General features: G+C 36.5%; 1 protein-coding gene across 2 annotated transcripts in view; it reads left to right on the top strand.

The window, feature by feature from the left end:
• Nucleotides 1-14,385, top strand: part of SLC35F5 (solute carrier family 35 member F5) — a 47,331-nt gene that overhangs the window by 13,936 nt on the left and 19,010 nt on the right. For both annotated transcript variants that reach the window (XR_002338988.1, NM_001243692.1), the window contains exons 8-12: nucleotides 1,900-1,981; nucleotides 3,556-3,643; nucleotides 5,719-5,783; nucleotides 8,123-8,227; nucleotides 11,895-12,054. Coding sequence is in view for 1 of the 2 variants with exons in the window: in NM_001243692.1 (NP_001230621.1) it covers nucleotides 1,900-1,981; nucleotides 3,556-3,643; nucleotides 5,719-5,783; nucleotides 8,123-8,227; nucleotides 11,895-12,054 (500 nt within the window). In the remaining variant the exon portion in view is untranslated. The remainder of the gene's footprint in view (nucleotides 1-1,899; nucleotides 1,982-3,555; nucleotides 3,644-5,718; nucleotides 5,784-8,122; nucleotides 8,228-11,894; nucleotides 12,055-14,385) is intronic.

Below are 14,385 nucleotides of genomic sequence, written 5' to 3'. Positions count from 1 at the left end.
CCAGTCAAAAGGAGTTAATGATTACTGTCTTTACCAGTCCTTCCTTAATTGTTTTATCTCCTTTGGGCTTATGGTACTTTAATTTTTTTCTTTCAAATACAATTTAGGTCATATAGTCTTTACACAGAATACCTTTTGTGATAATTTCAAAATGAATTACCTCTCAGTAAATAATAAAGTATTATATAAGTTATTTATGATAGCTTAACTATTAGTAAGTGGTTGTCTTCAACTTTGGAACAATGAAAGGCAGCATTTTAAAGATCGTTTTTATTGGAGGGTAATTGGGACGGATCTTCTTTTGAGATGAGGCTGCCTTGGGTGTGAAAACCAGAGAATGGAGTTTGGGGAGAGATGATGATTAGTTGTTGCGCTCTTTGAATTCCTGCCATCTGAGTGATCTGTTTTATTTCTTTATCTTGCATTAGCAGAGACCAGTGAGATTGTTTGGAAAATGAGCATAGTGTTTAAGTGTTTAAGTGGTAAGGAAAGTGGGTCAAGAAAGCTAACTATCACCCAGTAAGCATTATCTATCCTTATAGAAAATCTCCAAAAGATAATTAAGGGCAGTCTTCCACTTCACTTCAGCGTACAAGCAGATTGCAGCTTATATTACCATGTACGTACGTTTGATACTGCTCATCTTACTATTTGCTAGCTTCATTTTCTTATTTAGGTAGTGAGGTGAAATTAGGAAGTCGAAGAGCGCAGATGGAATCAAAATCACTTTGCCATCTGGCTTTAGCATTGAATACAGTGTAAACTGAATGGAGACTTCTGGACTCAACCATCTATAACCTTCTAGCAGTGCTTTAAGATCAAGTGTCTGTACTACTTCTTTGAAATAAAAAGCTGCTAATTATACTACTCACTTAACTATAAATGAGAGATCAAGAGATGTTCATTTCTTAATAGAGACAAGTCATCCTCCAATAGAATATGATTATTCATTCAGTCTGTTTAAATAACAGAGGCATCAAAAACAGAAAAGGAGTTTATTTACTCTGACCCAGCAATCTGTTTCTCAGTATATACTGCTAAGGACCCTCATGCACATATGCCCCAGGAGTATATGCTAGAATGTTCTTGGTAGCATTGTTTGAAATAGTCAAAAAGTGTCCATCGAGAAAAATGGATGAGTTGTGGTCATCAGCATTAGAATATCTGGTAGCAGTGAAAATAAATGAACTTTGGATGCATGCACACGCACGCACACACATGCACACACACCTCATTAGAAGCTATCATCTTATATCTTAGTCTCTAAATCAAAGGAGGCAAGACAAGCAAAAGGGAAGAAGAAAAAAATCCTCATAGCTGGAAAACATCCTCTATTAAATCCACAGTTTTGAGAAATCTTTGTATTAGTCTCCAAACTGAGAATCCAGGAAACAATCACAGCCAATAAATTCACAATTTTCTTGGACATTTTTAAATTTCCAAAGTGAACATAGCTTTTTGTCTATCAATCTGTCCAGTTCCATCCATTTCCTTAGATATGCTTTGTTCAACTGATTTCTCTTTCTACTATATTCATCTATACGTATGTTAACATTTGGGAAGTTCCCCCAATTTAAATTTGATTTAGATAGTAGAGTACTATCAGTACTTGGAAAATTTCAATGTCGATTTTATGTTTACCCTCATTTTTAAAAAGCCCGAATAGTTGTTACTTTTTAACCAACTATTTTAATTTCTTAAGGGAAATTGGATAGCAAGGATCTTAAGTCTGATATAAATATTTGTCGTCTTTTGGGACTTGTGATTTTTCAGTACGAAGAAGATTTTAAAACTTCTTATGGTAATGGTATTTAGGGGGAGAAAAAAGGAAGAGACTATAAATACAATGATAAGTATAAACATATTCATTAGGTTTCACTTTATTTTCTGTTTCTTTAGTGGTTTTTGGCAAATCTGTCATATCAAGAAGCACTTTCAGATACACAAGTTGCTATAGTTAATATTTTGTCCTCAACTTCTGGTAAGAAATTTGTCTTCAAAATCGGTGTAAATTGAGACCTATTTCTGATGTGTGTGTGTGTGTACACATAGACATATATTATCTTGTTATAAATTTATTTCATTCTTTCTTCTATATATTAGTGTATTATAACCACAACTTAATCTTTACAGTTTTGTGCCATAGCCTTGTGCTATTTATATCCCTTCCAATACTTTACAGTTTTTTTTTTTTTTTTTTTTTTTTTTTTTGTCTTTTGTCCTTTTTAGGGCCGCACCCGAGGCATATGGAGGTTCCCAGGCTAGGGGTCTAATCGGAGCTGTAGCTGTCACCCTACACCAGAGCCACAGCAACGCCAGATCCGAGCCGTGTCTGTGACCTACACTGTAGCTCACGGCAATGCCGGATACTTAAACTGCTGAGCGAGGCCAGGGATCTAACCCGCAACCTCATGGTTCCTAGTCAGATTTGTTTCTGCTTCGTCACAGTGGGAACTCCTACAGTATTTTCTATGCAATAGTATACTAAAGTTTTATAGGCTGGAGTTCCCATCATGGCGAAGTGGAAACGAATCCGACTAAGATCCATGAGGTTTCGGGTTCGATCTCCGGCCTCACTCAGTGGGTTAAGGATCCGGCATTGCCCTGAGTTGTGGTGTAGGTCACAGACTCAGCTCCAGTATGGCTTTGCTGTGGCTGTGGCATAGGCTGGCAGCTACAGCTCTGATTAGACCCCTAGCCTGGGAACCTCCATATGCCACAGGAGCAGCCTTAAAAAGCAAAAAAGAAAAGTTTTATAGGCTGACTCTTTGTATTTTAGCTGTCTTTCCCTTCACATATTGTTTTTAAAGATCTTTTTCTTGACCCTTTGGTTAAATGTAATTGCATATTTCAGAACTATAATTTGTCCTATGAAAGGTGTTTTATTTTTAAAATTGAATCACCTTCCAAATCTGGAAGATAAAAAGAGTATTTTTGACAGAGTAAAAATAACTTTAGCACACATGCTTGATTATGATGAGGTCAGAATGTTATTCTGATTGCTCAGTTTAACTCATTAGTTTTAAAATAAGTAGGACTGTACTTGATCGGCATTGTTGAAATGTGGTTTTGTTTAGAAGCTGTTTTTTTTTTGTTTTGTTTTTTTTTTGGTCTTTTTTTTGCTATTTCTTGGGCCGCTCCCGCGGCATATGGAGATTCCCAGGCTAGGGGTCCAATCGGAGCTGTAGCCACCGGCCTACACCAGAGCCACAGCAACGCAGGATCCGAGCCTCGTCTGCAACCTACACCGCAGCTCATGGCAACGCCGGATCGTTAACCCACTGAGCAAGGGCAGGGACCGAACCCGCAACCTCATGGTTCCTAGTCGGATTCGTTAACCACTACGCCACGACGGGAACTCCAGAAGCTGTTTTTGTGTATGATCTTTGAATAGTTGAGCCTGGGTAACTGCAGTCTTATTCTTCGACATTTAAAAATTACAGAAATTAGTTTAAAAGTTAGGTGTGTAACTTATTTAAACAGTCAAGTTGGTGGTAAATAATTTTGATAGTATTTAAGCTAAAGTATCTTTTTTAAATCCTTTTCTCTCCATAGGACTTTTTACCTTAATCCTTGCTGCAGTGTTTCCAAGTAACAGTGGGGATAGATTTACTCTTTCTAAACTATTAGCTGTAATTTTAAGGTAAGACTATAGTGTAATATCTAGTTAACGCTGCTTAAAAAATACAGTGTTTAAAGCATTCCTGGTAGTGATAGAGGATAATTTATATTGCAATATACTGTATAGGCAAGAAAAAGATGAGGCTAGAAGATTTTAAATGAACGTTATGTAACTCAGCCCTGCATTGCATCCTTGGCTGGTTTTTAAAACCTTCCTGGGGAGAGTAACTGGAGGGAGGACCTCAAAGCAGCTTTGATTTCCATTCTTGTGACTGTGGACTTAATAAATTTTGTACTTACATTCACGTTTAACTGCGTGTGGCACCTTAGTCCTCACAACCACTCAATTTTCTAAACAAGTTCCCCCTTTTGTTCAAGTTTCTGTTTTTACTTCTACTTGTAGAACTCTAATGTTCAGTCTTCTCTGATTGTCTCAACCTCAGTCTTTCATTTATTTTCTGTATAAGTCATCTGGCAATTTCACACTACTGTATTTGTAATACAATACATAAGTATTATCAACAACTGTATTTAAATCTTTTATTTTTATTTAACTTTGTATGTGTTTGGCTTGTCTTCCCTATCAGATTTTAAACCCTTGAAGGCCAAAGCCTCGTTTTAAACTTCTTTGTGTCCAAAGGCCTTACATAGGGCTTTACTCACAGTTGGTTTGATGAAGATGTCATTTATGAGGGAGAAAGTCAGAAGTCAAAATGATGATAGTATCATCTGCTTTGCCCTCTTGTTTTAAAGTTTGAAATGATGAATCAAAAAAGTGATTGTTTCCTGGTCCCTTGGCAGTCATCTAAGTGGTAGCTCTTATTATTATGTGTTTTTCTCTCTTAGGTATAAAGGCAGATTGGTTGAACCATGGGCAGTCTGGTTGAACCAACTAATTTACCATTTAGAATTTATGGAGACGGGAGTTCCCTTCATGGCTCAGTGGGTAACGAACCTGACTAGGATCAATGAGGTTGTGGGTTTGATCCTTGGCCTCTCTCAGTAGGTTAAGGATCCGGCATTGCCATGAGCTGTGGTGTAGGTAGCGGATGCTGCTTGGATCTGACGTTGCTGTGGCCGTGGCATAGGCTGGCAACTAGAGCTCCAATTAGACCCCTAGCCTGGGAACTTCCATATGCTGCAGGTGCAGCCCTAAAAAGCAAAGAAAAAGAAAAAAAAAGAAAAGAAAATAAAAAGAATTTATAGACACTAGGAAATTATTCTTTTGCATGATAGGCCTGTGTTTTAGCTGAGCATATTTTTGCATTAGGGAAATACAATATATTTGTATTTGGGAAGTAATGAGTTTATTCAGCTTTGTTCAAAACTCATGCCTATTTTTAACTTTTCTTTGCATTGTCTTAAAAGTAGAACGATGCTTAGAAATAGACAGTAATATAAGGCTCCATGAGGACAGGAACCACATCTCTCTTATTCATTGCTTAACTCAAAGTTTAGCTCCGTAAGCAACAATTGAATGAAAGAATGATTTCTCTACATCTATAATTGTCTTATTTTTATCCATTAAAATAATGAGATTAATTTAATTATTTAAATATTTAAAGATAGTTTTAATATTAATTTTGATTTTACTAATAAGTACAAATTAGTACCATTCCTAGGTTTATATATATATTACCTAGAAAAAAGGTAATATAAAGATTGGAAGAGGAATGACAAGTTAGTGAATTTTTTCCTAATTGAAAGACAGAAGATAGCATTGCAGATAAGAACAGTGGACTCTGGAAGTAGACTGCCTGTGATTCAATTCCAGTTGTGTGATTTTGGTCAAGTTACTTCATTCCATTGTGCATTAGTTTTCTCATGTGTAAAATGGTAATGATAATAATAATGATAATATGTTCTTTATAAGGTAATACTGGATATTTTGTGCAGATTAAATGAGTTAATATTATTACAGCATTTATGTTATACCAATAATATTATTAGATATTATTAGTTAAATAATTAATTATTTGATAGTTTACCCAAAGTTAAGATTAGTCTTTATTACCTGTAAATAATTTTTATCTTTAAGATTAGTCTTTTTAAGGAATTCATTATTTTGCTGATCGGTAATGATTATTATTCCCATAGCATTGGAGGTGTGGTGCTGGTAAACCTGTCAGGATCTGAAAAGTCTGCTGGAAGAGATACAATAGGTAAGTATCTCACTCTGTATTCTTTATGTTAGAATATACAAGAGGAGTTCTTTTGTGGCTCAGTGAGTTAAGGATCTGGCATTATCATTGTAGTGGTTCGGGTTGCTGCTGCGGTGCAGGTTCCATCCCTGGTCTGGGAACTTCCACATACTATGGGTGCAGCCAAAAAAAAAGAAAACATAAAAAATAAAATAAAAAATGAGTTCCTGATCAATGAGTTAGGAACCTGACATTGTCTTCATGAGGATGTAGGGTCTGTCCCTGGCCTCAGTCAGTGGGTTAAGGGTCCAGCATTTCTACATGCAGCAGTGTAGGTCGCAGATGCAGCTCTGATCCTGTGTTGCTGTGACTGTGGCATAGGCCAGAAGCTGTAGCTCCAATTAGACACCTAGCCTGGCAACTTCCATGTGCTGCAGTTGTGGCCATTAAGAAGAAAATAAAATTTAATGAAAATAGAAATTTGGAACTTCGAGAATAAAAGGAAAGTTGTGTGCATATCATCACACATGTTCATGTATACACACATCCCTGCACATGCATACACACACACAGAATGGGCACTAACAAGGCTTTGTTTTTTAAATTTTTCCTTTGGAAATAATGTAAAAAAAATGAAAAGGATAGTTCATGGAATTCTCGTATAGCTTTCACCCAGATTCTCTGCACTGCTTACTATGTACACGACTATAGTACAGATTTAAAAATTAGGAATTAACATTGATCATGATAATTTTTATTTAGTCTATAGATTTCAAATTTCACCATTTTTTACACTAATGTTCTATTTCTCATCCAAGATCACTTCTTGCATTTAGTTGTCATATCTCCTTAGTTTTCTTTATTCTGGAACTGTCTCTCAGTCTTTCTTTTTTTTAATCTTTTCATAGTCTTAACATTCTTTGGAGGATACTATCCACTTGTTTTCTAGAATGTCTTTCAGTTTCAGTTTGATATTTCCTTATGGTAAAATTTTTGTTGTACATTTTTGGCAAGAATACCATAGAAGTGATATTGTGTCCTGATAAGTACATTGTATCAGAAGACACATGTGTTGATTTGTCCCATTACTAGTGACATTAATTTTAAAGTCTTGACTTTCTGGCTGCTCCAGTGTAGTAATTAATTTTTCTCTTTGTAAATGATAGGCATCTTGTAGGAGATACTGAAACTATGCAGATAATCTGTGCATCAGGCTTAGATCTGCTCATTTTGCCATTCACTTTTGATTCTTGCCTGAAACAGTTACTGTTACAGTAAAAACTTAGCTTAACGAAAGAAAGATAATCAGAATCTAGCTTAATTGGTTTCCTTCTGGATACTTTCTTTAGATATTTATAAAGTCTGGTGAATAGAACAGTATTTTCTAAACTATTCCTGGTTACTTGGACTGCCTTACCTCTGTCTCACCCAGAGCAGCTTTGCATGTGTAAAACAATGTATGTATTTGTTATGTGTGTATTTGCTTTATGTGATTTTGTTGACAGGCTTTTCCCTTTGCTTTTTAAAAAAAAGTTTAATAAACATAATAATAGTAAATAGCTTTAGTGCAACATTGGACTTTTGGATATTTAAAATATTGAATATGGTTACTTGGCAGATAGCACCTTCTATAACTGTTTTTAAAGGCTTACTTAAATGTTTTTGAGAATGAGTTAGTATAATAAAGAGAATCTATATTTATTGTGCATGTGCTGTGAGTCCTACATTGTTAGATATTTTAGAACATTAAAGACTATAAATTATGTGTTTATAGTTGTCAGGGAGTTCTTAATTTTAATCTATATATATGATTGACACAATGAAGCCCTTAGAGAATAAAGTGATACTATATTTAACTATAGTAAGTGTTAAAGTATCTAAAATAGAAGACAGGTAGGATGGAAATTCAGTGGGGTAGAAAGAGTATGCTTTAACAGGGTCTTGAAGATAGTGGTGAAATATATATTGAAAATGATCCATGGCAGTAGGAAGAACAATGTAAACAGCAGCTTGGAGAGGGAAGGAAGTATTGTTAACTTGGCTGTGTCAGGTGTCAAAATTGTCTGTGTAGGGGAAAATAGGAAGTGTGCATTTCAAAGTTAAATACCAAAGTGTTAACTTTATGTGAGTTTGGTGTTACAGTATGTATAAGTGATCAGTTAGATCATTTAGGCGAATGTTTTTGCATTTGTTTATTTATGCTTTCAACTTCTTCCTGTACTCCCGAAGGATATAGATGAGTTATAATTTTTCTTTTCATATTTGAATACTCATTTCTTGAAATAGGATCTGTCAGATTTTAAATGTGTGTATTGAATGAGTTGAACAAATGCTTTAAATTATTAAATTGATTTTTACAGGTTCCATTTGGTCTCTTGTTGGAGCCATGCTCTATGCTGTCTATATTGTTATGATTAAGAGAAAAGTAGACAGAGAAGATAAGTTGGATATTCCAATGTTCTTTGGTAAGAACGTGTTTAACTTGTAAGGCTTTTTACTCTGAATTATTAACTTAGGGTTTCATTTTTGTTTTTTGTAGGGAATAGGGAGGTCTTCCTCCCACACCCACCATATGGTTCTTAAAAGCATTAGATTTTAAAGATTATGAAGTTCAATCTCAATATTTTGTTCTTACCTTGTTCTGCTTAGTTGTGCACCTGTGAAGAAATGCTCATTCCCTCAGTGTGAGGTATAGAAAGAAATTCCTTCTAACACCTTTTTTGAATTAATGTCTTCACCCTGTGAATCAGATATTTTCCTAATTGATATGACAGGTTATGCTGTTATAAGCATGTGAGAATATGCCTATTTTGTTGCACATTTTGCCATTTTTGAATTGTTAGAAGCATAAGATTGGGGAAGCTGCCCCCAAATGATATATAAAATACTATACCAGTCTATATACTTATTTTTATTGAAAATTATAGGTCATTTCAAGGTTTTCCATTTGCACTTTGTCTTTAAGACACAGATTCTTTTATGACATAGATTTTCAAATTACCCAATTATAGTTTCCAGCTTCAGTTCTTAATTTTGGTAAATACCTAATATGATTTATAAATTCTTCTTTGCCTCAAATCAGCTAAGTAAAGAATCTGTGAAGTTCCTGTCGTGGCTCAGTGGTTAACGAATCTGACTAGGAATGATGAGGTTGCAGGTTTGATCCCTGGCCTTGCTCAGTGGGTTAACGATCTGGCATTGCCGTGAGCTGTGGTGTAGGTCGCAGACGCGGCTCGGATCCCACGTTACTGTGGCTGTAGCATAGGCTGACAGCTACAGCTCCGATTAGACCCCTGGCCTGGGAACCTCCATATGCCACAGGAGCAGCCCTAGAAAAGGCAAAAAGACAAAAAAAAAAAAGAATTTGTAATATCTAGGATTGCAAAAGAAGAGCACACTGACAGGATATCTTCCACAGGATATCTGAATATCAATAGATAAAGAAGCCTGGTGATGAGGATTCAAAGTGTAGTTTACAGGGAATCAAGAGACCTAGACCCTGGCTGTTATAACTTCATTCATCTCATAGTCATCTGAAAAATGAGGAGACTGGACTAGATGCATTGCTTCTAAGCTGATTTATGGAAGAACCTGGGAGGGTTGGAAGGAGGTGGAATTGCATGTGAGTCTGGTTCTCAGACTCCTTTATTGCTTTCCTGGAACAATTTTGTTTTGTTGTGGGGTTTTTTTTGCATTATAATTTAATTGGTAGAAAAGATTTGTCTGCTAAAAATAGAACCTTTGAAGAGTCACCAAACTGGGTGATCACTCAAGTTCAAGTATAGAATTCCATATAAATATTCCTTAAATAGGAAGATAATATAACAATTTCTTATTATAGAGTCATAGAAAATTCTGTCTGGAATGGAACGAAATGTTAATATTTTTTCAGTGGTTTTTTTTTTTTTTTGCATTTTAGGGCCGTTCACTCGTGGCATGTGGAGGTTCCCAGGCTAGAAGTCGAGTTGGAGCTGCAGCTGCCAGTCTATACCACAGCCACAGCAACGCGGGATCCGAGCCACATCTGTGACCTACACCACAGCTCACGGCAACACCAGATCGTTAACCCACTGAGCAAGGCCAGGGATCGAACCTGCAACCTCATGGATGTTAGATTAACCACTGAGCCACAATGGGAACTCCTCCATGTTCTTTTTTAAGATTGGCAAATTTCATGAAGAATTGCTTATTTACTCTTACTGGAGAGGACTACACATCAGCATGCAGCTTGATTGATCTTCTTCATATGAGACATGATATATAAAACATTATGGATTTGACCTGTGCATTAGAGTAGATCGGATTGGAGAGGGTATAGTTAGTACTGGGATGTGGCAGGTTCTTTGGGCATGAGGATGTGAGCAGAGGATGGCAGGGAATAGTGAGTGGATCCATGCTGGAGTCTTCACTTTAGAAAAGAACAAGAAGGTGTGTGGGCTGCATTCTGGAGGGTCTGGAGAACAGGTGGCATGATTTGGACCTTTTATCTCTAGATCCAAAGGTTGTTACTTTATGTAGGATTTCATAGACTTGATAGTTAAGGGAAAGATGTGGTTCTCAATGATGCCAAACTTTGGTGTTTTAATTAGAACAATTTTTAATGTTATGCAAGCCTTCTGTATGTGTGTTGTTTATCATTGGGTGTCTTAAGTTGGGTTTCCTAGAAGCAGGGTATGAGACAGGGATTTGGTGTGGGCGATTCCTTGAGGGGGTGCTCTCCTGGAAAGATTGGCAAGGGAGTGAAAGAAGCAAGACTGAGAAAGGGAGAGAACCACATGATCTCAGGTGCAGTTGAGGTTTGGCCCAGTTCTTTGCAGGTGCCAGGGGCAGGGAGCACAGGCAGAGCAGGGCTGGCACGGGTAGTGTGTCTAGACACTTTCAGAGTTGCCCTGACCTAGAGCCACTATGATTTGGCTGCAGGAGGTATGGAGGGGGGAGGGGTGGGAACGTCCTGCGAAAGAGACTTGGTCTGTCTCTAAGACAGTTCTTCAGAGCAGGCAGATGCTGAGTCTTGAGCAGCAGATAGAGAGTGGGTGCTACAGCCCTGTTAAGATTTAACTAGGCATCCTAAATACTCGTTTATTACTTAGTAGCAAATATAAAATATAAACTACTGTAATTTAATTTTCTTTTAAGAAAGCTCTTTAAAAAATAAAAAAGCTCTTCAGTTGCCTGTGGATCACATAATGGAATGGTGATATTAAATTATATAGAAAGTTCAATAAAAACTACTATAAAATTGTAATATTTTTTCCTTTACATTCACATGTATGTAGTCATATATAAGCTTATATTTCTAAAATAAGAATAGCTAGCCTTTATTAACTGTTTACTCTGTTTACTGTGCTATATGTTATGTGTTCATCTCATCTTCCTAGTAACCTAATTGAATATTATCTTGCACTTATAGATTGGAAAACCGAGGGTTACAAGGGGTTCAGCATCTTGCCTAAAGTGTGCCTATGGATTACAGTACTAGTGAATGGTAGAGCTGGGATTGGAACCCAAGACAGATAGACTGCAGAGCACATACTTAAGTGCTAAATGTTATAACCTTTCTTTACACAGTCAGTCTGCTTAGTTCATACTTGAATAGTTATTTGTATGGTATGTAATCTCATAGACTAATTTACAAGCTCTGGAAAGGCAGGAACCAAGGATTTTATCTTTTTAGGAACCTTCCTCCATTGTTCCTAGTATAGCACAGCTGCATTAAGCAAATAAATACTTTAAATCAGCGAGTAGACCATCTCCTTTCTCATAATTGATTTAGGCTAAATACTCACACACACAAACCAGTTATTCCTTTAAGTTCTAGGACACTATATTATTATAATCTCAGATTAACAGCCCTTTTTGAGCTATTGTAAGTGGTTTATTCTACAGTACTTGCTCCATGCAGTGGGGTAGTTGAACCTTGAAGACTCAGTGATCACCAGTTGCTTACTAAAGTTTTTTCTTGTATTAATTTCTCCACAAGACTTACTTAAAAAAAAATTAACGGAAATTCTGGTTAAGGAAACCCGTTGAATCCCTTTGTGTAAAATCTAATCTTTTATGATTATAGAGTTGTATGTTTGGAAAATTGAAATAAATCAGTTATTAACTTTTGTTTCTTTTATACACTTTTAGGTTTTGTAGGTCTCTTTAATCTGCTGCTCTTATGGCCAGGTTTCTTTTTACTTCATTATACCGGATTTGAGGACTTTGAGTTTCCCAATAAAGTAGTGTTAATGTGCATTATCGTTAATGGCCTTATTGGAACAGTTCTCTCAGAGTTCCTATGGTTGTGGTAGGTACTGTTTATTACCTTATGATTTGTTAGTTATGGGGTTTTTGGCTAGTTTAAGTGTTTGTTTCTTTCTTCCGATGGCCCCTCCTGTGCGTCTCCCACCTCACACACTTACAGTTTAATACAGTAACTCCATTAGAGCAGGAACTATGTTTTGTTTTTTAACCTCTGTATAGCCATTGCATAGAGTAGTGGCTTGCATGTTAGAAAGAGCTCATCATAAATGTTTGTTCAGTGAATAAATGCCTATGAATGATCTAAATTTGTAAAACTGTTTTAGAAAGTTGCGTGTTATGCACATTAAAAGCAAAGTTATCTAATGGGCATCAACATTTAGGAGACATGTATTCTAGGTATGAATACATAAGTTCTGAGAGAGAATCTGAGGACTTTGCTTATTCAAGAAACTTTGGAATGTCTGCTTGTTCATAGACTTTTTTGTTTATCCTCAAGATTTTTCATATGAGTGAAACATACATAAACTCTAAAACTAATTAACTTGAGTTTTTAACATACTTTGATATGTTGTAATATTAACTATGTTGACATGTAGTAATCTTAAAATAATTTGAAAACATTATCATGTATGGCGTTTAAGAAGGCTTTCAAATATAGAGCTTAATACCTAGTCCTGTTTCCACCTAATAGGAACTGAGAAAGAAATGCAAATTGTAGTTAAACTCCTAAATAAATTTTAGTATATGCCATTTAAGGCCACTGACTAATTTTCCCTTGGCAAAGACTGCAAGAAAAACAGCCTTTTCCATGAAGTCTTTCTTAGTGCTCTACCTATGCTTCTCGCCCCTGTTCAATTAAGGAAATTTCTCTGTTTTCTTGCTATCTTCACACTCCCTTTTGTGTAGTACTTAACGATTTCCTTTGTGCTATAGTAATTCATGTAATTATCTTAAATTCCTTTGTTGATCTAAAGCTCTTTGATACCAAAATCCATTTGCTCATTATGTACAAATTATTTTAAGTGCTCAGTTTTTTTCCCCACACCCATAGTATGTGGAAGTTCCTGTACCAGAAATTGAACCTGTGCCATAGTCACAGCCTTCACCATAGGTGTGGCAACACCAGATCTTTAACCCACTGTGTCACTTGGGAACTTCTGTTGCTCATTTTTTTTAACCAAAAAGAATTGCATATTTTATTTTTTATAGTAATATAGATCATATGTGTCTCTTATTCTTTTGTCCTATCATTTCTCTTGCCTCTCTCCACACTTTGTCCTAGGTAGATAGAACTACTTCTTTTTCTTTTTCTTTTTTTTTTTGCTTTTCAGGGTCATACCTGCAGCATATGGAGAGTCCCAGACTAGGGGTCTAATCAGAGCTACAGCACCCGGCCACAGCCACAGCAATGTCAGATTCAAGCTGCGTCTGTGGCCTACACCACAGCTCATGGCAGCTCTGGATCCTTAAACCACTGAGCAAGGCCAGAGGTCGAACCTACAACCCCATGGTTCCTAGTTGGAGTTGTTACCGCTGTACCACAACGGGAACTCCCTAGAACTACTTTCTGATAGTGTTTTGATTGAACTTAGTTGAACCATAGGAATTGTTGATCTTCAACAGTTTTTGATGGTAGTTTTATAGGGTTTAATCCAGTGAGTCATATGTTTTAAGTAATTATGCACTCACTGTATTTTAATACAAGTTAATATTCTCTACTTTTCCAAGTTTAGTTTAAATTGAAAAATGTCAAAGCAGGGAGTTTTTATATATGCGGAAGAAATAAATTTTTTTCTGGATATTAGAGAAGTGTTCAGTATGATTCATATTACCTTGAGACTCATAATAAACATGGACTGTACTACTTACAAATATTAAAATACTCAGTCTTGGAGTTCTCATTGTCACGCAGCAGAAAAGAATCTGAGAAGTAACCATAAGGTTTCGGGTTCCATCCCTGGTCTTGCTGAGTGGATTAAGAATCTGGTGTGGCTGTGAGCTGCAGTGTAGGTCGCAGATGCGGCTCTGATCTTGAGTTGCTCTGGCATAGGCCAGCAGCCACAGCTCTGATTCGACCGCTACCTTGGGAATCTCCATGTGCTGCAGGCATGGCCCTAAAAAACAACAACAACAAAATCCCAACAAACAAACCACCTCATTCTTTATTGAGAGTTTTATTTATTTATTTATTTTCCTTTTTTTTGGGCCACACTTGCGGCATATGGAGGTTCCCAGGATAGTGGTCCAATTGGAGCTGTAGCCGCTGGCCTACACCACAGCTCACTGCAATGCCAGATCCTTAACCCACTGAGCAAGGCCAGGGATCAAACCTGAAACCTCATGGTTCCTAGTCGGACTCATTTCCACTGAGCCA

The sequence above is a fragment of the Sus scrofa genome, chromosome 15 (genome assembly GCF_000003025.6).
Source record: "Sus scrofa isolate TJ Tabasco breed Duroc chromosome 15, Sscrofa11.1, whole genome shotgun sequence".
NCBI classification, from domain to species: domain Eukaryota; kingdom Metazoa; phylum Chordata; class Mammalia; order Artiodactyla; family Suidae; genus Sus; species Sus scrofa.
Note: the sequence above shows the minus strand (reverse complement) of the source record. Positions and strands in the feature narration are given on the sequence as shown.